The sequence below is a fragment of the Anser anser genome, assembly GCF_964211835.1.
Source record: "Anser anser genome assembly, chromosome: 13".
NCBI lineage: Eukaryota > Metazoa > Chordata > Aves > Anseriformes > Anatidae > Anser > Anser anser.
Window position 1 is genome coordinate 14,198,314 of NC_139734.1, and position 24,993 is coordinate 14,223,306.

Below are 24,993 nucleotides of genomic sequence, written 5' to 3' on the forward strand. Positions count from 1 at the left end.
TTAGCAGATTTCTTGCAACCCTGGGCCCTTCAGGAGACTTAACAGTAACCCTGGCATCAAGCCCTACCAAGGTGTGAATTTTTACATGATTTTTCACTCAGACTGGGAGCTCCACTTTACCAACACAATATCCCCATGTTCCCCAAGTGCTGATTCCTTCACTCCCCGCCAGCTCTGGTCTTTAAGGTGTCAACAGCTATTATTGCAGTGATGATCTTGTTGTCCAGTTGTATCGGACACTTTATTAAGCACAGTGGAACAGAAAGAGGAGAAGTCCTGAGCAACCTGTTCTAGGTATTCCTGATTAAGCAGCAGTGTTTGACCAGATGACCTCCAGAGGTCTCTTCTGAACTTGACCGTTCTGTGATTCTGTGAAGTTCCTGCTCCAAACAATTCTTGGCCTGACCATCCTAAATATGTTTAGAAAGGAATAGAAAAGGGGTTAACCTGCCCAAAATCATTCAGTGAGTTGAGAGCCAACTCAGAGGTGTTATCTGTATGTCTTTGACATTCAGAGGAGTTTGCTGTGTGGACCTGGACCACACCAGCTCCCCTGGTGACATGCCCACTTTCCACAGCAATAAGCATCATCTCAAGAAATCTGTGCTTGCACAATTGGTAGTTAATTCAGTGAGTTTTTAAAGCAAATATTAATAATTAAGCTCAAGTGGTTAATGAGTTTCTAGAGAAAAGATCAAATTACACTCTTCAAACATGGAGTTAGAATTTTGACTAATTAGAAGAAATATGTTTTTTCCCATGTAGGGCAGTTTCTGAAGTGACAGTTTGGAGTCTGTTGTGACAGCATTTGCAGAGATGGGTGCCAGCCAAAGAAGAGAGCTTTTTTAGTATCTCTGGTAGTGTAGTAGTTTCTTTTGAAGACATAATTATGTTGCATTCTTTGCACAGTTCATTAGGAAAAGAAAAACAAAGAACTTGTATTCCATGTGGTTGATGTTCACACGTTTTTATCTTAGCATGATAGAAGAAGTTGCTAGATCCAGAGAGTAACATGGTGTGTCTCTCTCTTTTTATGCTAGCCTAATAACATAACTAGTGCTAGGTGGAAAACAGCTTTTCTAGCCCACAACTGTTATTTAGGAGTCTTTTTTTTTTTCCTGTGTGAAATCTCAGAAAGCATAGAAATGTCAAAAAAAGCCTATGTAAACTAAAATTCATTAATGAATAAGTTTCAGTCAAGTAAATCATTTTGATGCCTTGAAATATTTGATGTCCATATAATTTTAAATATGTGATTATATTTGCTGCTGCTGTTTTTAATATTAAAGTCAAAAAGTAATCTCTAACTTCAGGACTATTGTTGCTTTCAAACTGTAAAAATGAAACTTTATTTTTCCCCAGTATTTTCTGTTGAGGAATGCATCAAAACTGTTTTCCCTGTGTGTTGGCTTAACACTTTTTTTTGGCAAGAAAAAAGTTTTGTGCAACTATTTCCAACTAGCTCTTGTAATAAATTTTCTCTTCATTACATCTTAGCATTTGCAAGCAAAACAAGTAAACAAGATTGCTACAAAAACAGAATTTATCAGAGGTATTTAGATGAAGCAAGTTCATTTTCTTCAAGCATACAGAAGACAGTCTTTATGGCACAAGAGTGTACAAGAGAATGACCTATGTTTACTAGTTGTTAAATAAATTTAGCAGGATGCAATCCTTTCATATTTGCAGACGCCAGCAATTACTTTTTCACATCTCTGTTCTCCCTTTGTACTAAGGTGGAAACCTAGTAAATACATCCTTTAGTACTCCCTTTGTACTAAGGTGGAAACCTAGTAAATACATCCTGATACCTATAAATACAACGCTGATAACAACATATCCCATTGACCAGGTTCTGAATGGCTGAACTCCCATTTCTGTTCAGTGGCTCCCTGAACCACCCTGATACAATGGGAAATTAACTCCAGTTGGGAATGTTGCTTCAACTTTTTCAGACAGTTTGCAGCGTCATCCTTGCAGCTGAAGGCACTCTTCCAGCTTGCAGGAACATATAGTGGGGATGTTCTCCTGTTGTAAGTATTTTCCATCTATAATTTATGGACCTTGAAGGGAAATCAGAGCAGCTGTGCGGTGTTTGTTTTGGAAGGAACCTAGTGGTACTTCAGGATACAGCTGTCACTGGGAAAGGAAAGGTGGAAAATATTGTTTTACATCACGTGGAAAGGCTCTGAATTCTGCCTCAAATCACTTCCAGGTAGAGAAGGTCCTCTCCCAGATAACGGTGAATGAGGTAGAGATTTGTGATAGTATTGGAAATGATGCCAGCAGAAAGAATGGGAAAAAAGAAATGATTACTGATTATTGGCTACTGACAAATTAATTCAGATGGAAATCAAACACAGATGACTGCGTGGGAGGAGGGCTAATAGGTATGTCAGAGAAACCAGTCACCCCCTCCTTTTTTAGACCAGCTGTGCAAAGGGTCACTGCTGGCATGTTGTACGGTGAGGGATAAGGGTGCCTGTCAGGTCACATACCCCTAGTGACAGTCTCCCTTTGATAAAAGACTGAGCCAAAGGTTTGGGGTTTCAGGCAGTGGGGAGATGCAGGGTAGAACCACGGGAGCAGCTGGTGGTGGTGATGGTGGTGAAGTTATCTGGGGGCCGTTTGTTGGAGTAACAGCTGCTGTTACTCCAAAATCAAGCTATAGCTCAAAAATCAACATAGCAGGCACACCTGGCTATGTATGGGTTTAGTTTTGATAACTGTGTGAAGTGTATCAGCAAAAACATGCTCTGTGTTGCCTGTATTGATAAAGACATCTTCTAAATAATGTTTATCCAAGCAAAAGTGGTATGAATGTGCTTTTACAAGTCTTTCATTTCCTTTTCCAGACAAATTGTTATGGAATATAGCTTTGCTTGTGTATTATTTGTGTGTATTTTGTATTGTTGAGAGCCTGGTTTCTATCTTCAAAGTAGGAAAAACAGTAGAAAAAACATATACAATCAACTGCCCACGTCTGAGGAAAATGTAGTCAGGTAGCAATGCCTGTTGGGTTAAAATGGTGCAGTTCTTTCTGCTTATTTTGTCAACCACTCAGTGTTGATTCAGTAAGCTTTTCTTGATGGGCCTAAAAGACAGAAGACTAGGATATGTGGGGGGTGGTTCTTTTTTGTTTGCTTTGCTTTGCTTTGTTTCTTTCTTTTGGTGCCTATACCTTCTTTTGGCCTTTCACTTACATTTCTGTTGTGATGCTGGTGACAGAGATTGATTCCCTCTCCCCTACAGTTCCAATCTGGAGCCTTCTCACTAGTAAGGAAGTGCATTCAGCTGACCACTGACACAACATTTCTAGGCAAAAAGTTTATGGATGTCAAAAACATTCCTGTTTCATGAGGCTTGTGGTACAAACTGTGCGTGTACTAAGTTTGTTGGCTTTGTTTGTATGGACTATGCCTCTTTGGCTCATGTTAAGCTTCTGTGATACTCAGTAGATGTCAAAAAAAGCTTTCCAGTGAAAACAAGGTCTCTTGGCACTAGCAGCTCTTTCAGGTCAGGAGGTCCCCTTCTGCTGTGGAATGCCCTGCTTGCAGGCCAGCTGTAGACGATGCAATGAATGTTCCTGTCTGTCCAAACACGGTTAGTCACCATCTTGCAATCTTAAAAACTTGTTTGTTACCTGCCTGAGCTAGTCTGTAGTGTTAAAGGAAAAAAATTCCCTTATTTGCTTCATCACAGAGACTGACTTGCCCCAGCTGCAAAGTGCATCCGTGCAGTAATTACAGATAGGTGCTATAAATGATTTTGCCTAAATATCCAGATGTTGCCCCAGTTGTGGTTTAACCAGAGTGTAGAATTCAGATCTAGGCCCCATTTCACTGTGCTGGAAAGTCATGAGGTAGAAAGGCAAGCTCACAACTCATTGTACAGCAGTGTAAGGTCCTTGTTCTCTGTTGCCTGGCTTAGATTTTGCAGAGCTGAGACGTGATTTGGAGAGTGGGTTTGTTTTCAGAAAGAGAAGTGTGGTAGAATCTTGCAAACATAAATGCTAGCTTTTAGGAATACAACATATTATTCTGGGGACATCTGCAAAAAATATTGTGGCAAAAGGCTGATATCAAACATAAGGCTTGAATCCTCTCCTTAAATTTCAACTGTTCTGGATGTTGGGAGTTCAAGAATCTCTTGTCAAGGCTTTTGAGTGCACGGTCACTGTCCATAACAGCTTTTTAAAACCAGAATTCAAGTGTCTAAGATCAGAAAATTCAGAAGGTATTACATCCTAAATATATATATATATACATACCCACATATATATACATATTGCTTTCTGTTTTTCATGTGTTTAGGAGACGTACTTTTTATCTTTTGCCTTCAGTTGTGAGGGTTGGAAGCCTACTGACTTGGAGGGCTGAGATTTAAAACCCAAGACGCAAGTTGTTAAAAGGCTTGAGAGGAAAACCTGTGACACTTGGCAACACTAGTCTAGTTTCATGTTTCCCAAAGTGAAGTGAAAGCAGGAATCTGAGTAATTCACAGTTATTGCCTCTCATATCTGGACTTTTCTTTTGTGGTTCAAAAGAAATGAAATAAAAAGAATTCACTTGATATTAAGTAGTAGTAAGTGGGAGCAAGTACTGTATTTTAATGTTTGCCAGAATTCTTTATAATGTTATTTAACAAAACAACCTTAAGATTGAAATTCCAGCTTTGTGCTATATTTCAGTTGATCCTGTAAAACAGCTTACTCTATATTTTTATATATTAATATTCAGACCTGTTTGGTGCCATTTAGTCTATTTCTGTTTCTCTCCTGGGAGTGAGCTGCGTGACGTATTGGACTTTGATGTAAACTCTTGCTTTTCTTGGGTCTTGTTTTTCTAGTTATGTTTTAAATATGTATGTTATTGTAATGAGCAAGCTACCAAAATATCTCTAGTTCTCAAGAACTAAGCCCTGTTCTCCCAGCTTCTCCACCCTGCCCTCCCAATCATACTCCTAGGTGTTGTCACTGAAACCTCACAGCTCAACTGGAACTCAGTGAGAAGTGCCCCTTTCTGTAAGCTGTTGAAAGAAGAGGTTTTATTTCATTTGTCATACAAGTAGCAGAACTATCTTTGTTCTCAGAGGGCTGTAACAGCATGCTGAGTAGGATCAAGGGGAAAACTGCAGTATCCTTGTTTCTGAATGAATCAGCTGGTCTGATTCAGAGCTAGGTCTTGTAGTGTTTGAGGGTTTCTGCACTGCAGCATGTTGTTGATATTTTTGGCAGAATAAGGCCCTTTTACACTAGAATGATTACAATAATGCTCTTATCTAGAAAGTAAAAAGTATTATGCCTTTCAGTTCTCTAAATGAATTTAATGCTATAGAAACCTCAAATATGAAAAATTTGCTTAGTGCCGTTATGCCTTCTGAATCCTCAATGAAGTTACAATCTCTAGGTTTTGGTTGTTGGGTTGTTTTTTTTCTGCTTTCTCAGTTCATTTCTTGAACAATGTCTTTCCTCCCACTCAGCTTTGCTGGAGAAGTAAAAAAAAAAAAAAAAAAAGATTATATCTTCTTTCTGAGCTTTTCCTTTTCTGTGCCCAGGGCAGAGATGCCTTCTGTTTTTTTGGGGCTCGGGCCCCACATTTGGTGAAGTTACTGTGCCTTAGGTTAATGTATACCATAGTAGTCTTACATGATCCCTTGGTCCTCAGAAGACATAAATTGATACAACTTGGCTGGTAATGAATTGGAACTTAACATGATGTGCCTTACTTTGTACTTGCCACTGACTCAGATTGGATCTTCTTTGTGTTCAACATTATTTTTTTTGATTGATTGATATAGAGACAAACTGCTGCAAGAAGACTAACTGGGTTGCATCAGCTGTGCTTAGGTCACTTTTTCCAGTGTTTTAGAGGTGTCTGGTTTCTAACATTTTGCGTCTCAACAGCTCTCACTGCTGTACATGACGCACTAAGACTGCAGCTAGGTTCAAAATCTGTTTTGCTCAGGAACCGTAAACTGATTCTTCTGCCCAGTATGTTTAATGACTGCTGGTTGCTTCTTCCATCCCTGCAGTTTCTAACTGCAGCGCACTGTGATGGAGTGATGGACTGGCCGTGTTGTTCCTGCTGGAGGATTTCCTTCTCGTGAAGGACTTGCTTTTACCAGAGTATCCTGGCTTCTGCTAGAATTGTTTCTTTTTCAAATGTGCTTTACCCAGGGGAAAAAAATGTTTTTCCCCACTTGACAATTGACGGTTTGTTACTTCCTTAACTCTGAGCTGTTCACATAGATATTACCTTGCTGACAAAGTGAAAGCAATTTAGTAATCACTTTCAAGAGAAAATCAACTCCATTAGAGTTCAGTTGCCTTTGTTCTAGAGATTAAAATGCTGACACTACTTGATTCATATATCAATTGTTTTGATAGTTTCATTATTTTTCTTCAGTCAAGTTTATTAAAATGCATTTGACCACCTCCCTCAGATACTTAGGTTAGCACAGCCTGTGTAAGGAGAGATTGGTCTCCCTGCATCAGTCACTTACACAGTGATGTCTGCCTTTGGTTTTCAGTATTATTCACTGGCCAAAGTACAGCAGTCTTTCACAGACTGACTGGAAAACAGTGCTGATGTACCTGTCAAATTTCACCTAAATGTTAGGTAAACATAGAAAAAATATTCTATTAAAAAAGAAAATGGCTGCTTTGAATGCTGTTCGAATGATATCACTTCTAATTACCTCTTTCCCTTCACTTCTAAATACTCTTTTTTTTTTTTCCACAGACTGTCATTGAGGTCAAAGGTTGTCTTCACATTACACTTAGAGCGTCAGTCTTTAACCTTCCCATTTTCTCAGTCGCTGTGTTCCTGGTGTTATCCACATCTTCCCTCCTATTTTCATTTTCTTTGCTCCAGTCCTAACCAATTTGTTAAAGGCAGCCAAGCGTTTGTTAGCCATTTGCAGCTCCAGACACTTTAGGACTGCTTTCTTTGCTGCAGTTCGAGAATGCTTTATGCACCATATTTGTGATAGAATACGAACCATACAAAATCCTTGTTTCATACGTATGCTCATAAAGAGAACCAGGTTAATCCAAATTGTGCTATTATAGACCTCCTTTGCCTTTCACGTCATGCTGGAATCTGAAGTATTTTCCATTATGTTTTGTCTTCTTCCCTTCATTTTTCCTGACTCATTTACTGATGTCATAAATGATTGTTTGTGTCACTGCAATTTGCTCCCATGGAAATGACTCCTGCACACATGCACGTGGCATCCGACTCCTCGCTCTTCACTTCTTACATAATTCAGGAGCTGTCAGAGCTCTACCCCAATGTGCCCATCTGTCTATTTTCTCAAAGTTAATGAGCCTTTTTCTTCTAGCTTCAGGCATATTACACACCCTGACTCATTCATAGATGATGTCTATTAAAATTGTCAAATGCTTTAAAAATTAAATGATTTCCCTAAATAAAGAGCCTGCTTCTAATCTCATTGAAGATGTTTCAACGCAATTGGCCTATTTTCTAGTACAAGTCAAGAGTGACTATACTGAAGTCTATCTGACACGAGAGTTGATTGGGCCTTCTTGTCTAATTGAAAATATTTGTGATTCACTTCAGTGTAAGAGCTCAGAATCTGTCCCTGACTTAGACCGTGAGCAGTAGCACAAGGAAAAACTTAGCTGTTATTAGGAAATAAGGCATACAGATTAAAGTGGCCACTCATGGCAGGAATCAGTCAGCATAGAAAGTAGTTGATTGTTTGCTTTTAGAGCAGGAGAATGTACAGAAAAACACTTGATGTTAACATTTCTTAAAAAGATGAAAGGGAATTAAGGGGGGAAAAAAAACTACAGTTGCTAATGGAGTTGCTACATCAGTCTAAGTATAATTACAAGTGAGTTACGAGTATGAAATAGTAGGACATTAACTGAAGTTAGATAACAATAAGCAAAATAGGAAAAAGCTTAATTTTATACCATTGTATTAAGCAAATCAGTAGCAAATGTAGTAAATGCAGGAGTGTTTTTTGCCCAGCACAATATGGGGGAAAAAAAGCCATTTAAGATTTTTAATAGTTGGATTTTTTTTCTTGTATTAGTAAACATAAACCTGATCAAACATTTCAATTTCTGTCCACTTTTTCTTTCCCTCACCTGAAAGAACCTGGAAAATAAGCAACTAAAAAGGTACTGTTTAAAAAATCAAACTAATAAAATTTTTAAAAGTCTAGCAAATGGGATTTAATCAAAAAGCCATGCTGTTAAAAGAAATCATAATAATGAAAAAGTATTACATTGACTCTATTCAGTGTTGACAAAGGAATGCAGGCTTACAAGACAACCGCAAACATGTGTCAGGATGTACCTGATCAGAGAGAAAAAGAAGAAGGGAGAATGTAAAATGTGTGAAACGTGGGGTTTGGGATCTTGGATTTGGAGAGGAAAGCTGGTCCGAGCGAGAAGAGCTGATGGCCTCTTTGGGCTGTATCTGTGGGTCGGCCTCCATGGGGCTAGTCGGGTTAAGTGCCAGTAGGAGAGCAGGGCTGCAGGGGACAGCCCAGGGGGACAACCCTAGCTATCACCCTGTGGTGCTGCAGGTGGGGGCGGAGAGGCACAAATGCTGGTGGACAGCACCAGGGCAAGAGGTTTAATGGTGTAGGTGTGAGGAAGAGAGGGTGAAAGCAAATTGCTACACCAATTTGAACTAATCATTTAGGTGCTGTCATTTAGATGATTGGTGTAGCTGAAGCAGATAATGTACTTTAGTGCAAACACAGAACTTACCAGGAAAGGCAGGAAGAATACTTGGAATTCAGAAGTATTATGAGAGGCATTGCTGAGATATTACAACCTTGCTTGTATCAGTAAAGTCGCTTTTCTTCAAAGCAAGGGTTGTGGCTGTGATCCTGCCTCAGTGGAGCCTACAGAAAGAAACACAATGGAGACAAAGAACAGTGGTGATGGTCAGTCCCACTTCGCTGCAGGCGCCATGTGTTGTCTCCTCGTAAACTACTTGGCCAGGTTAAACAAGCTGAGCCTTTTAGTCTTTCACCTAAGATTACTCTTTTGTCTAGCTCTACCCATGTAAGAGTTCAGCCCAACCACACTCCCTTTGCCCAGCCTCTGAGCTTGGTGTCTGCAGGGCTGGTTCTCTCTCCCAGCTGCCGTTGCACGGCAGTTTTTTCTCTTCCTTAAATCTGCTCTCCCAGAGCCACAATCAACATCACTCATGGATTGGCTCTGGCCAGCGGTGGGTCCCTTTTGGAGCTGGCTGAGACTGGCTCTGATCTGACACGGGGCAGCTGCTTGGCTCTGCTCACAAGGCCGCCCCTGTAGCCCCTCCTGCTACCAAAACCTTGCCAAGTACGCCCAAAACATGGATGGTGCGACCCATCCATGTCCTGCTGTCTGGAGCTGGTTAACAGGCAGGATGCTCCTGCCCATGAACATTCACTGCCGAAGGCTATTCTGTTAGCATTGTTCCTGTTTGAATCATCTTTCTTGAAAATAGAGGATTAGGCAATAAAAATGAGAGTATTATGACTTAACAGTGACTTGTGCCAATGGCATTAATTCTGCCTTATCCTTACAAGAAATCTCTTTCTTGGCGTGTATATATCAGATTATATTTTTCTCTTCCGTGTCCCTTTTGCACTGACTTGTGGCTCAGAGACCAAAGTAGCTCTTCTCTTTGTTTCCTACTGATAAAATCCTAGTTTATATCCAAATTCTGTTATTGTTTGTATTATCACATTTCATTGTTAGTTATGTGATTGGTTCAGTCCTCAAGTTACTCAGCCTCTCATGTGTGATGTTCCAGCCCAATGTGAATGATACTTCCCGGTTTTGAATCATTGGAACATTTAATTCCCAAAGTAAATGCTTCGTTCTGTTCTCATTTAAAAAACCAAAACAAAACAAAAAAATCAAAATGAAATGACTATCAAGATCAAGCCTTGCCAATCTCAGCAAGCGACTTGCTTCCAAGTAAGAGTTTAGTTTTTCAACCTAATCCATTTTCACCTCTATGGCAGTTTCAGAATCGTGATGTTAGCCTTTTTCTCTGGAGTTTACCTAGTGATTTCCCTGATGACACCATATCAAATGGTTTAATGAAGTCCATGTAAATTAGATCTGATATATTTTTTTCTTTTCTTTTTTTCTTTTTTTTTTCCCTCGAAAACAGGATATTAAAGAACAAACAAACCAAGTCCCAAGATATCATGTCAGACCATTACAGAGTACATCTGGGAGACTCATATTGCATTTTATAGCACTTTCCGTGTATCTTCCTGTCTTTAATTTTCCTTTTGAATCTGTTCTGTTCTGAATCTGATCTGTTCAGGTCAACCTAAGAGGTTTATAATTGCATGGATCGTTTTCTATCTTTAAGTGAAGGCATCACTCAGACCAATTCTTTTAGCTGTTTCTGTCTGATATTTGTTGTTCTTTGCCTTTTTTTTTATGTGTGTCATTAAGAGTTATCCTTTCTACCTACTTTAGGGTTTCCCTTAGTACTTGTTTACCAAAATACATGGCTGTGGTATATTTAGATCAGAAAAGTGCCGTCTTTCTGAAGTTTTCTGAAGTTGTACTTTGTCATCGCCTTTCAGGTCCATATGGATCAGTTCGCCAGGAAAAAAAAAAAAAAGAAAAAAAACTCTAAAAAGGAAAAAAAAAGTTGTATTTTTGCAGTGTTCTTTGGGTGGTTTTCTGTTTTGTGTGTGTGGTTGCTTGTTTCTGTTCTCTTGTGTTTTGTGGTGAGTTTTTTTTGAGGAGTTATTTAACTTTTTATCAGTGTTTTTCCTCTAACATTCCTAGGACCTAACGTATTCCTTGTATTTTAAATAGCCATATGAGAGCCCGTAAAACCTGAATAAAAGGAAAAATACATCTGACAGATCATGGGCCTTCTCTGCGGGGGAAGGCAGCAGAACATCTCCATAGGACTTTAAAATAAATAAATAAATAATGTGCAGTAGTGGAACCAGAGCTAGCTTTTATTTTCCATCTGCTTCTTTAAGGGTGAATATGAACCTCAGTTATAATTAACATGTTTGAAATGAGACCCAGGCTCCAGTCAGTGCTTGAGGAGTGAGGCATGTTCACATCCAGCAACGGGCACAAGAGGAAGCTGTCTCTTCCTCGTGGAAGACATGAGCTTTGATAAGAGGCCTGTATGTCGCAGAGAGCTAGGTTCGAATCGCTGCCAGCATCAGCCATAAAGAGGTATCCTCTGGCTATTTTTGCTATGAATAGCAACGTTTGCTACATAGATGTTCTTACTTCAGTTGTTGTTATGTACAGGATACATATCTGTCAAGTAGCTCATCAACCTTTCAATAAATCCTTCTCTAACATTGTACAGATAAATGAAAACGCTTGATTACACTGTTATAGTCAATGCCCTGAGCAGTTTTCCAGTTTGTTAGGGACATGATTTGCTATATATATCTTTTGCCTTGCTTATCTGATACTGTGATTTCTTAAAGAAGCGCAGGCAGCACTGACAACAGGGAGGGGTGTTCAGTATTAATAACGCACCACTGAATAAGGTGGGAGACCTCTGTTAAACATCTCACAACTTAAAATAAACACCTCTCAGAGCTTTGAATTTGAGGGTTCTGCAGGTTCATGCACTTTTTGGGAAAATCAGTTAAACGGAGAAGTGATTTCAGCCGTGTGAAGCCCCATGAGGAGCAGCAATCTCTCGCTGACTTGCCAGGCTGCACACACGGGCACAACAGTTGAAGCTGACTGAGCCCAAGGTTCATGTCCAAAAGCAAATGGGAGATTCTCCCTAGATCATGCACAACATGTGGTGCAGAGTGTGCCTCAGGTCATTGCATGATAAATCCCAATTTCGTAGTTAGATTACTGGTGTTACAAAACTGGCATGATTTCAGAAAGCACAAAGATTTGGAGTGAAAGAAAGCTATAAATGCAACATCAAACGATTTCTTGCTTGATTAAGAAATCGGTCTTATTAAGTAATAGATGAGTCATCACTATTCTCCTAAAAATGGGCATGTTTTATTTAATGGTGTGTGTTTGTTCATGACATGACTCATGGTCTGGCCTTGTGAATACTCGTGCTCTTCCTTTCCAGATTGACTGCTGCTCGCTATTGCAAAATACACAATAACTTAAGGTTGTCAGTTTCATTTTTATTGAGTACAAGATTCCCTCAAAAATATCATTTGAAAATAAATCACTTCATGATCTTTTTTTTTTAGAAATATATATGCTTGTATATATTTAAGTGTGCATTGCTGTATGTACGTACATACGGGTAATGATTGCCTTGTGTAAGGTAGCTTAGAATTATGAATATATTTAACCACACATGAGGATAGAGTGCTGTGCTGCAAAAACTGCTTAAAAGTGTGGGGTCTTTGTTTTTTAAATTGGCCTGGTTTTAGAACAGCAAAAGGTTAGCTGGACATATTGCCTACAGAAAGCCAAAATGTGGGGGGGTTGTTGTGCTGTTTTTTTATTATTAATATTATTATTTATATATATATTTTATTTATTTCAGGTCACACATTAAAAACGCTCATTTCCAGACTTCATGTTGTTAGCAAAGAGCTGCCATGCAAAGCTTTTTAAAAGAGGAGAGAAAAGATTTTATTGTGAAACCAGCATAGAAAGCAGCTTAACAGTACTTTATGACAGCAACCCTGAAAAGCTGGAGGTAAATAAAACTATCTCCAAAGATTTTTCACCAATGTTACCTTTGAAGTTTACCGCATTGTCCATATGAGTTAAAAAGGGACAGAGAGTGTTACTACAGTAGTGAGAGAAGGGGTTGGGTGGTCTCTGCAGCCACCAGAGCTGCCTGGGGCTTCTGCAGACTTAAATCTTCCTGTGCCATGGAGCAAATACAGTCTGGGGCTGTTCACACGTAATGCTTGTAGTAACTGTTGACCTTTCAGTGCCGGGATTGAATGCTTTCAGTCATTTATCTATAAGAAGGAGGCAAAATCCAAATTTTAATTCAAGGTTAAATCCATACACAGTGGCAGGTAAACATCCCACCCAATAATATACCTACACAGAAGATTGAGGGATATTCATCTGGTACAAAGGTGAATTTCAACATATGGGGACATTTGTTTAAAAAAAAAAATAATAATAATAACAAGGAGGCAGGGGGGAAGGAGTTTCATATTATATCTACATGTAGAAAATGTGAAACTACAGTATAGTCATTCCATTAAGCTACGACAATATGCAATGAGACTCAGATTTATTCTGTTGTAATATTTCTTCATGTCTGAGCCAAGATAGCAAACTTGTCATCGCAGGGAGTGGCAGAGTATCTACATCTTCTCGTGGAGCTATCAGCTGCTCTTCTACCAAGGGAAAATAAAAAATAAGGATGCTAGTCTTACTGCCAAAGGGTAGATTAAGTTGTCTTTTGTGTACTTGTATTTTCTTGAAGTGTCTTGAAAAGTAACGAATAACTTCCTGACTCAGTATGAGGAAACACACAGAGAAAGAAAGTAATGTTATTTGGTCTTGGACAGAATGGTAGTGATTCACTATTATGACCCTAAAAATATAATTACTTGAACTTGCATCTAAGAAAATCTATTTTCCTCTTGCTGTGAAATATATATATATATTCTTTTTTAGTTTGCAAGTAATTGAATAGTTATTTTCTCTGTTGGGATTAAAAAACAGTGGTAAAAAACTATGTTTGAGGAAATTTCCCTAAGGTTTTGTTAATGTGTTTTGTTTTTTTATTATACTGATTTATCCCCCACAACCTACTGGGAAAAATTCCAGAATTTCTTGCAAAACTGCAAAGGGAGTATCATATACTTCTTTGGAAAGAGAGTCCATATGTTAATCAGGAGTGCTAGTAATATGGTCCCCAGTTCAAGAGCGGCTCTGGAAAGTATTTAAATACTTAAAATTAGGCATAAGCACTTCCTTGGACTTCATCTTCAGTTCATTTCGAAGTGGGTATCTGCAGAATAATCATTAGGTTTTGATTTTCTTGCTGCACTCTCACAAATAGTTACAAGTTTTTGGGCTGCTACAAAAAGGAGAAAGGTTAGTTGCAAATGCCTAACATACAGAATTCTGTTCAAATGAAAATGAATTTAGTATTGCTTAAAAAAAAAATAGGTAAAGATGCAAATAGTAGGAAATACGGAATTAAGGGTGAAGAACAAAGTCTTAAGTCTGCCTTCTTGAGCCTAAACTGTGCAACCTGCTATATTATTTTAAATTATTTGCCATTTTGTAAAGGTCTTTATGGAGCTATAACAACTTATATCGGTTGACTGTCTGGCTCAGATAGCTGTGAACTACCTGCAGCTGTTTTCCTGTCAAAAACTGCAGTACTTGCAGCTCAGTTTAATCAACTTTAGTTTTATTTTTAACCTTATGGAGATCTACCATCAGCGCTAAGGCTGAAGAAAAACTTTCAGTTTAAAAACACGTTTGATCTTTAACAATTTGCGGACTTTCATCTACTTAACCAATGAAACATGAATGAGGCTCAGAGAATTACATACTGCTATAGTGTTAGGAGAAAAAAAATCTCTTTGGCTCACACATGGTCTTTTTGCTGTTGATAACCCCCTGGACAATGCTTATTTTTCCTTGTGGGGAGAAAACTGGTGAAAGTCATGGCTTTTGATCATTAAGTACTTCTGTTTTTTACCACAAGGCTTCCTATGAATTAATGTATTATTCTCCTCTCTGAGTCTTCATGAGACTGCTGGTTCTTTTTTTAGGCTAAATCTTTGATTTCCTACCTGATTTCAAATGTGTATTGTTAACAATCAAGCTGTGAGTCCCAGAGAATTTGAGTATATATGATATATGGTTGCTGAGGAGCTCCATGGTCTGTCCAGACAAGGCAGGGTGTTGGCTGGGGGCTGGTGAACGCCTCGAGTTTCCCAGCAGGCAGCTGATCTTCTTCAGGGAAAAAAAAAAAATAAAAAAGAGCTTGGAATGGTAAAACAGCTAAAGATGAATGCTTTTAATTCAAAGAAAAAAAAATCCTTTTTATTCCAACAAAGTTGGATTTTTGTTTTCTATTTCTTCCTTTTAGTGACAGAGTAATAGTGGTAAACACTCCCGAAGGTGAGCGAACCTCCCCCCCAGTGCCCTACCACTACAGACTTAGGAACTGCCATAGCGTTTGTTTCCTTTTGATTTAACTTTCTGGGGTATCTGGAAGCTTCAGCATATCCAACTCTTATTTTAAATAATTCATGTCTTTTTGATAGTAGGGAAACAAAAACTTTTTAGCTTCAGTTTATTCTAAACTGGATTTAAAGACTGAAAGAAAGAAAAAACTGCCCAAATTACTCATTACTCACCTCTATCAAAATGCAAGAGAAGAATAAATGAGAATTCAGCTTTGCTCAATATTTAAATTATCATCCTAGGACTGTCAGTACTAGATTGAACTGAAATTGATGATTGACCACAAAATTTAGCATATGTGTTTTAAAGTTAGCTATTAAAAAAATCTGTGTTAGGCAGGTTTTATTTTAAAATTATGGAGATGTTCCTTAAATATATATAGAATTCATGAATAAAACGTGAATTATTTTTATACTACAGTAATGTGCTTAGAAGGTTGTAGCTGAAGGAATTAGTCATAAAGTTTTAACTTGTGGAGACCAAGGGGTGCAATGAAAAAGAAAGTTAATGATTCGATTTCTAGCCAGAATCCTTGCTTAAAAAAAAAAAAAAAGTACCAATAAACCAATAAGGTGGTCAATTCTGAAGGTGGAGCCCAATTTTTAAAATTGCTGTAGTCAAATTTCCACATATCACTAGTTAAAATGAATATAGGTAAAATGCTTCATTTAAGGCTGCTGAGAAAGATTTTTTTTATTTATTTTAACCATTGTAGCCTTGGATAAAATCTATACCACTTTTGAAAACCCTCATTATCCTGATGTTCTCTCTGGGTATTCTGGCTACTAGAGAACTTGATATTATTTTGGAATGAATAACAATAATTCTGCAGCCAGAAAATCTGAAAATGAAACAATAAATAAAGGCAACATAGAAAAAAGGGGGATCGATAAGACTTGATAAGGATATGGATGCTAGCAGAGGGTTTTTCTTAAAAATGTGCTAAGACTTAGAATTCACCTGTTTTCCATTTAATATTTTTCTTTCTGCTTATGGCAAGGTAAGAGGTGAAGATCTGACACGTTTTGTGCTAGATCTGGTGATGGCTCAGTTTAGGGAAAGTCACAGTGAGAGGCGATGTTGCTCTGGTCCGAGAATTTGTTTCTGCCATTGAAAGCATGGTTCTTCCTTCCTCCATTTCCCAGGGCGGGGTGACCTGGTTGCACCCAGGGGTGGCTGGCAGGGGGAGCAAGGGCTGGCACCTCATTTCTGAGCACTGACGGGGACAAGGTAACATACGGAGCCATGTCAAAGTCTTCCATTCGCGTCAGCTGGAAATATGGGGACTATAGGATAAGGCAGAACTCCTGCTAGTGTCATTGCTTCTTTTCTACACCTCTTCCACGTATGTATAGATTATTCCAAGTATTGCACATCAGATAGTATAAGTGCACCTGGAAATATGCTTTTTTAGGTGTCTTCATGATTTTCTCCTATTTTGCTAATTCTGTATTGGCACAAAAAATAGTAATGATTCTCGTCATGGATCCCTCCAAATAATAGGTGAATGGATCAACTTTTAAAAGAATTCATAATTCATTTTAATAGAAAAGATGAAATTTGGATTCTAAGATTCATTTTTATCATTATAGTCCTAATTCCAAAAATTTACGTTCTGAATATCAAAGCATGATTTTATTCTTGCATGTAAAACGTGTACATTTTTAATTACTGAGAGGAGTGTGTGTGTGGGGGAGGATTATTGAAAAATCTTAATTTTCAGAAAAAGCAGTTTTCTTGCTGAGAAGTTAGTGTGTACTGGATTTGCAGAACTCACTTTGTATAGAAAGCATTTCACTGAGGGTCTGTCTCTGTGTGTATTTGATAAACTGCTTGTTTAGAACAAGCAAATGAGTTTTGAAGTCTCCTTTTCTTAGATCTTCCTGATAAGGAACAGGTTTTCTCCTGAGAATAATTTAATTCAAGTAAAATCTATTTGGTGACTGTTATAATTTTTGAACTCTGTCCTTTCGGCACATTAGTAGCCAAATAGTATACATTTAATTTTTAATAACATAGCTGATGAATAACTAAATGATGGTTCTGCCTACTGATTTTTAACTCCTTACTACCTATACATGAAACTCTTGCTGTGATGTAGCATCGCTAATGGAAGAAAATATTATTGCGAATACATTTGTGAAATACATGAGAGACTGACCCTACTGACCATTCAGACTTCAGCCCTGAGCATCTATAACATTAGACATTTTAAATTCAGAAATCTTATCTTACGTAGAGTTAAGGCATTTCCCTGCCTATGCTTTTCTGCCAAACCCCGCTAACACTTGCCAGGAGCATCGAGCTCATTGACACCACACTGAGAGCTGTGACAGTGCTGCCTTCTCCAAAACTTCTTGCTCAGGAAGAAGTGAGACCAAAGCTCAGTGTCCCACTGTCCTGACCATATCATCAAGTTTGGTCATGAACTTTCTGCTTGTCCTGCCAAAATACTAGTGTGACATGGTTGGGAGTGCCCAAGAGCCAGAGACTTTTTGGAGACCCAGAAATTCCCACTGATTTTACTAGGGGTGGCCTGCACAGTGAAACCGAGTTGCCACAAAGCTGGCCAGTGACTCCTTTGCTGCGGAAGGATGATTTGGAAAAAAAGGGTATTTTGTTCAGAATTTTAAAGTGAGAGCTGGGTTCTGAAAAAAAATACTCAAGGATTTTGAAGCTTTCTGGAGACTATATTTTAGACTAAAGAAGTTGGAAAAAGAAATGGTCCAGTGACTACTTGCTAATTCATCTGCATGTGCAGCTGCAAAATTATTTTCTGTGCACATAGTGCAAAACTTCTTCCTAAATATGAGGTTTAGAGACCCTTCGGGAGTAATTAACTATAATGCAGAAGCAAATCTGGGTTCGTTGTACACACTGCTCATTTAAGAAACGTTTCTCTGCATAAAGCCCATTAGTAAGTTTCCAAAACCTCCATGAATGTTAAGCATTTTATTATAGGACTCTAAGTGCTTCTTATTTTACATAAAAACTAATGTAATCCCATAAATTACATTTAGCTTTTGATCCCTGAATAGCAAACTGCTGTCTCACATGTCTATAAAATAATGTATTCAAGAGCTAAAATCTGGCTTTTGTTTATTTATTTAGCAGTGATATAATAGCTCTTTTGCTGTGGACTACACAAAAAGTTGAGAGAAAAGAAATTACATGTTTTATTCTACTTACTGATCTTCTTCCATTCAGTGTATGTTTTCTTGTTGGCCTAGCAGCTCTTCTTCTGTGCTTTTAGTCCTATTCTGTGCATTACACAGTTCTTCCCGTTGTTAGGATCCTGCTTCTGATGTGGTGGAAATTAATAGCAAAGCTGCTTTTTTCATCATTTTTACAGTATTAGCAGTCAAAACAATTGTTTTCCTGAGGATATGATTTAACCAGGGCTGGGGATACATCCCCTCAGTGTTAGTGGCTGTAAAGTATTTACCTGGTGTTAAGAATATGTTTAATTTGCTGAATTAGGTCAATGGATGAGGCTAATGAACTCCAGAGGCAGCAGTGTGATGCTTACTGGCCTGTATTACACAGGCACTCAGCAGAGATAAACTGACTTACCTTTTCTGTCAACTAATTTGTGAAGAAGCATAAATTAAGTGAGATACTTGAGGAAATCTCTCCTGCAGCCTGACAAAGTGGCTGGTACTTTCCTGCTGGGCAGTACTCCTGCTGGGCAGGCTGGTGGGACTCTGTTTGCCAGTGACTGGCACAGCAGCACGGGAAAGAATGAAGAAGAGCAGAAATATCTGCTCAGCTCTTATGAAAGTCTGTCTTTTTTCTTCCATGCACTTATGTTATCTGCTTGTTTGGAGAGATTGACAACATAGCATCGTATGCTGTTACCTGATATTTATTGGGTCTTATATACCATTTATTTCAAAGTAAAACACAAACTATGTTTTTTATTATTATGAGAGTTAATCACTTATATCTGAGTGTTTTTACAACACCTGTTATTTATCTCAAAATGTGCAAAATATATTCTGACACTTCCGTTTAAGGTGATGGTTTACACAGTGCTTTGGCTGCGCTATCTGGATTGGTTGGAATTTCAGGCAATTACTATTTTACACAGCGGCAGAGTATCTGTGAAGTGGCTATCAATTGAAACATATTTTGCTCTTCACATTTGCCTTTGCAGGTTTCACAAAACATTTAATTAGTGATAATCAGCTTTTAACCAGCCAGAGCACACTGATGTGATTCTCTTCCTCTCTCCCTCATGATTGTAGGCATAGTCTGTACCCATAAGATAAATTACTTGCAGTCTGTAGAACATCCTAGCCAGCAGGAAGAGAGAGAATAAGAATGTCACTTGCATGGGAATAAAAAAAGGTGCTTTGTACACTGATTTCAGTGAAGGATGCAATTTTTCTTTCCTTTTCAGAATGGTGGACCTGGAAACCAGCTGGAGATTGCGAAGTCTACTTTCCCTGAAGGTTGCTGGTCAGTGGTCACCTTCCGCTTCATACAAGGAAAGAGCTTCACATTAACTTCTGTATGGTTTGTTTCACAATGGAAGATCAAATGATTTTCTGGCTCAGGTTTTGTGAAGTTCGGCATCTACTTTGGACCCAAAATTTGGAAAAGGGATCATCTCTGAGGCAGAGTTAAGAGACAGATTAACCAGTACCAGATGATGAGCACTTTAAGTAGCACTGGAATATTACTCAGCTTGACAACAGTGTCTGTTACACTGGATTTTAGTTTGCATGGTGGTCTGATGGCTTGGTCTTTAAGCAGCAATTTGACTCTGAATCAGAGTTTGCCTACATCTGATCCTCTTAATGCCTCTGAGAAGGGCGAAGTCTCTCGGATGTCGGTGAGAGAGAAGAACTGGCCAGCCCTCTTGATCTTGGTCATCATTCTGCTTACCATTGGGGGGAACATACTGGTAATTATGGCTGTGTCGTTGGAGAAGAAATTGCAGAACGCCACAAACTTCTTCCTGATGTCCTTGGCAGTGGCAGACATGCTGGTGGGTATCCTGGTCATGCCCGTGTCGCTCATTGCAGTCCTGTACGGTAAGTGGCTTCCCTCCTTTTTCAGCTGTATGCTTTCACAGGGCACCCCTGAGGCTGCAGCAATCTGCCTTGCCCAGTTTGTCATGCACTGGTAGCTGTATCAGCGTAGACTTGGCCACGGGTCTCTGCTAAGGGTCAGGCTCTGCTGGGTGAGGGCAGTGCAGTGCCAGGAGCAGTGGTTGTTTCCTTGCTGCTGGAATAAACCATGAACCATGAATAAACCAGTGTTGGTTTCTATTGCTGAGACCACCTTGAGAAGCTGCAGCACTGAGTCAGCTTTTTGCCTTCTCCATTGATCTGTCCCCAAATTAGCTAGCAACCAAGAGCTCTGGGGAAAGCTGTGTGTGTGGTCGTAGCTGACCCAGCTCTAAGTCAGGTCAGTCTGTCCTTGAGCTTGAATCCCACTGGCATCAGTGGGATTTGAGCAATAACTTAGAAAGGAGTTTTGCACTGGTAGATTTGGCACTCAAATGTTCTTGGCATTTATTACCTGAGCTGAGCTTGCACTGTGCCTTTCAGGGAGTCATTTTGCCTTTCTGTGCCTCAATTTCCCCCTAACCTGAGAACAACTTTCTCTGTTTTAAAACTGTGAGATATACATGTGTAGGTGTTCATTGTTGCTGTGTGACCCTTCCCTCCTGTATTAGGGTCAGTGCATTTGCTCCGTAGTGGGGCATTTTTCCTACGCTGTGTTAGAGCAACAGTGCCGTGTAGGACCACTGTTAGAATTTCAGAAGTGTAAAACATCCACCACATCCAACTCTCTTATCTGTCTGAGACTCTGAATCCTAGGACTCCCTATTTGTGGATATTACAAAGGGATATTGCGTTTGTTTCTGTATCTGATCATCATGTTTGTATACACATGTATCAGTATAGTGTGTGTCCATTTAATATATAGCATTTAATCATTTTTGAAGTCTGTTTTCAGATTTTCTTTGAAAGGTATTTTAATATTGATATTTCTTGGAAACAAATAATGCTGTTTACTTACTGATTTGATTAGAAATTGGTTTACTGTCCTATAAAGTAAAATGTAGGGATATTTATGTGACTTCTTCGCTTGCCTAAATGATTAAATTGGACAGAGATTCATTTCTAAAACACATTGATCAAGCATACATTATTCCAAAACTTATATAACCTGTCTACAGTGAGTTAAATCAATATGTGATTTAGATACAGACCTAGCCATTGAGTTCTTATGCATAAAGCCTTTTATTTTGGACTGTCAGAATAGTTCCATCTCTAAATCTTCTGCAAATTACAACACATGTATTTTATTTTTAGCATTTTATTCTGGTTCTCTGGAGATTGAAAGATAGCATATAAATACTGAATTATTTGACTGACCTGCACTTGCATAAATTCTGGGTTACCCAGTGACTCTGAAAAGGCAAATTTATGGAAGTGATCCACATACATACATACCTTCTGAGTCTTGGGAAACTAACGGAAATAGATTTTCTGTTGTTCCTCGAAAATGATTCCTTAAGGTCATTTAAAGGTATGAAGCATGCTACATGTTTATAGGCAAGTAAATATCATTGATCTGAAGGGGATTTGCAATTCTTTCTTTTTTTTTTTTTTTTTCTACCAGAGCATCAATATTAGCTGGTGGTGGCCTAAACACTTCTCTGCAGGCACACCACACTAGGTAGATTTTTGCAAAGTTTTAATTTGGAAAAGCTATGGAAATACTGTGAGAAACGAGACTAGCTGCTGTTACCTCAGAGGAGCCATGGACTGTCAGAACCGTGCTTGTCACTGGCAGCACTCCCTTGGGCTGCCTGGGCAGCCCTTGCTGGGCTACCACGTTCGGGCTTTGCGTGGGGAGGAGGAAATTAAAGTTTTGGGAAAGTGAAGCGTGGAAGTGAGCCTCAGGGAAACGTGTGAAGCTCTGCAGGTTGTCCACTTATTCCTGAGTCTGTCCTAAGTTGTATCACTCCGCTGTTACATGTGCTGGTTGTGAGGACAAAATCTGTCTCTTGTGGAACACAGAGCTTCTTAACTTAGTTTTCTCGGAGTTACACCTTTTAGAAAGTTGGTCCTCCTTACAGGAGCATGTAAGCACTTTAGACACCACAGTGGCCAGGAGGATGTTGGACTTTATCACACTTACAAAATGCTAGAGGTCAAGAAAAGTTTTACAAATACTTTAATAGGTTTTGTGTTGTTTGCCATGGTAGCACACAAACCAATACCAATGATTAAGGGAGGGGAAGGGAGAGGGGATATTCATATTTCAGCAGAATTCTTCTGTGAGTGTCTGGGGTTCATGGCTAAGGACATGGCTTGGAGACATAATTGCGAATGTTCAGTCATCTTTATTCTGTGTATTTTGACCTGTATATTCTCTACAGTCTATACGCTGTGGCACTAGCCTCTTCAAAAGCTGCTGTATGGAGAAGTATGTGCAATAGATCTCTTCCAGATTTGGAGAAGTTACTTTTAATTTATGTAATCAGAAAGTAACCTTAAAAAATATATGTAATAAATAGACAAGTGATTAAGTTGCTTTTAAGTTTCCACATCAGCTCTCTGAGTCCCAATGATAAATTCTAATTTGCAGAGTGGGTTCATTTCCTTAATTTTCATTTAATGAGATTAATGAAGTAGACTTTGCTTGAAGCATAACCAGAAAATTGAATAGACACCATCCACAAAGATTTCTGTTTTGAGTGTGGGTTTTTTGTTTTGTTTTGTTTTTAAGAAGTAAAAATCAAGTTGTCAGTTAATTTCAGAACCTTATTACAAAGAAAGTGATGGCAGGATACATTATTCTGGATTTTTCACCAATCAGTCTGTGCTCTGATATATTTATCAATTAGTCTTTCTTAAATGTCTTGGACTAATAGATGACTTGCTTTTGACAACTTAGAACATTTTCCATGGCATGTAATTCCTAAAGAATTAAACAAATTACTTTGTTAATTAATAAACATGCATCGGGAAGAGTAAATGAGAAATTAAAACTGTGTTTAATCTCAATGGAGAAATTTCAGATGTAGCTAAAAATATTGGTGTGACCTGTGAGGGTATCAGCTATTCTGCTAGTAGTGGAACTTCTGACAACATATGGAGATCTGCTCCTTAGGGTGTTTTAGCAAAAAGCAATGATAGGTTTGCATCATATGGAGTGGCTACTGGCAAGAAAAGGTAGGTCTGATCTTTCTCTTGCATTCCTTCATTACTTTTAGTAGACAACGCCCATCATCTCTTTGTATTGGCAATTCCAGAAGGTATTAAACTTCCTTTGCTCTCATGAATCTAGACCAACATGTTAACAGATGCTAACAAGTTGCTGTTTTGGCCAACAAGTGGCTAGCACATTCATCTGAGACTTCAGGTTTCCAGGCTTCGCTCTTCTCTCTGAGACTCAAAAAAAGCAATGTAACCCTGGTGGCCCAACACAGTTTTCAGGAAGGCTGCTATTAGATGCAGCATCCATTAGCACCAACTGCTGGAGCAGCTTTACACCCAGATTATCATTATTATTGCTAATTATCATCATTGTTATGTGGTGACAGAGATGTGCTGAGCACTTGCAGCAGACTTCTCTGCGTATTCCCTCTGCAAAAGGAAGGGAGTGGGGAAGCAGAACAGCTGCCAGTCAAACAGCTTGCTCTGCCATCTCATTTTGCCTGACCCTGTTCTGCCCTTTTGTGGTGGCACTCACTATTAGCAGCAAACATCTTGCAGAGAGACCTGATCAGGTGAGACAAGGACAAGGTGTCACTGAATAAGTTACTGGATGCAGTCAGTATCTGAGAGGACAGACAGAGTGTACATAAAGTGCTTGTAATGCAAGTAGCCTCAGCAGAACCAGGGCTTACCAAATGCCTTGATGATACCTGTCATTTTCTGAAGATGCAGCATGGAGCAACGTGCTGATGCAAGAGAAGGGAACATCTACACTGTGGTAGTTTTGTTTTTCTGTGTTTGTGGTTTTTTTTTTTTTTCCTGCTGATTTCTAGTAATAACTCTCAAGGCATGGGTTAGGATTTATTGCTGTCAACTAGCTATAGGTGCCCGCACCCAAATACTGTGTGGAAAGGGCACAAAGAGTTAATATAGCCATTGTTTTGACCTTCATTTAAGAGAGAGAGTGAGAAGGTAAAATAAAAAGTCATGTTTCCATGTTACCTTTAGTGTATTTTAGTGTATTTATAGCTGTGAGTTAAACTGCTGCAGAGTTAAACTACTCTAAACTACTAGAGCTGTGAGTTAAACTACTGTATGCAGTAGTGACTGTGGCACTCTTGGATTAATTAACAATCTCCCACTGCTGACAAATTCCTGTCTTAGTTCCAGCTATTTATTTTCTAATCTAGTCATCGGCTTATGACTGACATGTCAAACTGGTGAGATCAGCCTATTACTTAATGTAACAATTTGTGTTCAAAATCCATTTGTGGTCTGGAAAAATGGTAAATCAAGAATCTGAGACCTGGTCCTGACCACTTTGTCCATGACCTGGGCTCCAACGGGTCACTTTGATGTACTGCTTTGACGTTGTCCTCCCTGGGCCACATTACTCCTGGCACCTCCCTGTGCTGGAGAAACATCCCATCAGTTCTTGCCATGTCCGCTGGCTGCACATTCACACACCCTGGGGAGGATGGGGGGGCCCTTTCCTTTCCCAGCTGGCCTAACTGCCTACATTACTGCCGGTATCGACTGCTCCTCCATGCTCAGCTTTGCTACTGATAGGGTCAGCTGAAGCTAGGGCAATAATTCTGTGAAATCCTAAAACATTCTACCTCATTGTTCCCTCCCTTTCCAGATCATATATATATATATAAACTTTAATTCAGATAT

At 39.0% G+C, this 24,993-nt stretch overlaps 1 protein-coding gene across 10 annotated transcripts in view; it reads left to right on the top strand.

The window, feature by feature from the left end:
* Window positions 1–24,993, top strand: part of HTR2C (5-hydroxytryptamine receptor 2C) — a 310,851-nt gene that overhangs the window by 251,303 nt on the left and 34,555 nt on the right. For 6 of the 10 annotated variants that reach the window (XM_083797967.1, XM_083797968.1, XM_083797969.1 and 3 more), the window contains one exon: window positions 19,536–20,172. In XM_083797967.1, coding sequence (XP_083654093.1) covers window positions 19,785–20,172 — 388 coding nt within the window. In that variant the 5' untranslated portion in view covers window positions 19,536–19,784. Of the gene's footprint in view, window positions 1–10,989; window positions 11,195–12,503; window positions 12,660–19,535; window positions 20,173–24,993 lie in introns of all 10 variants that reach the window. The other 4 variants (XM_083797960.1, XM_083797963.1, XM_083797962.1 and 1 more) reach the window with 2 other exon arrangements.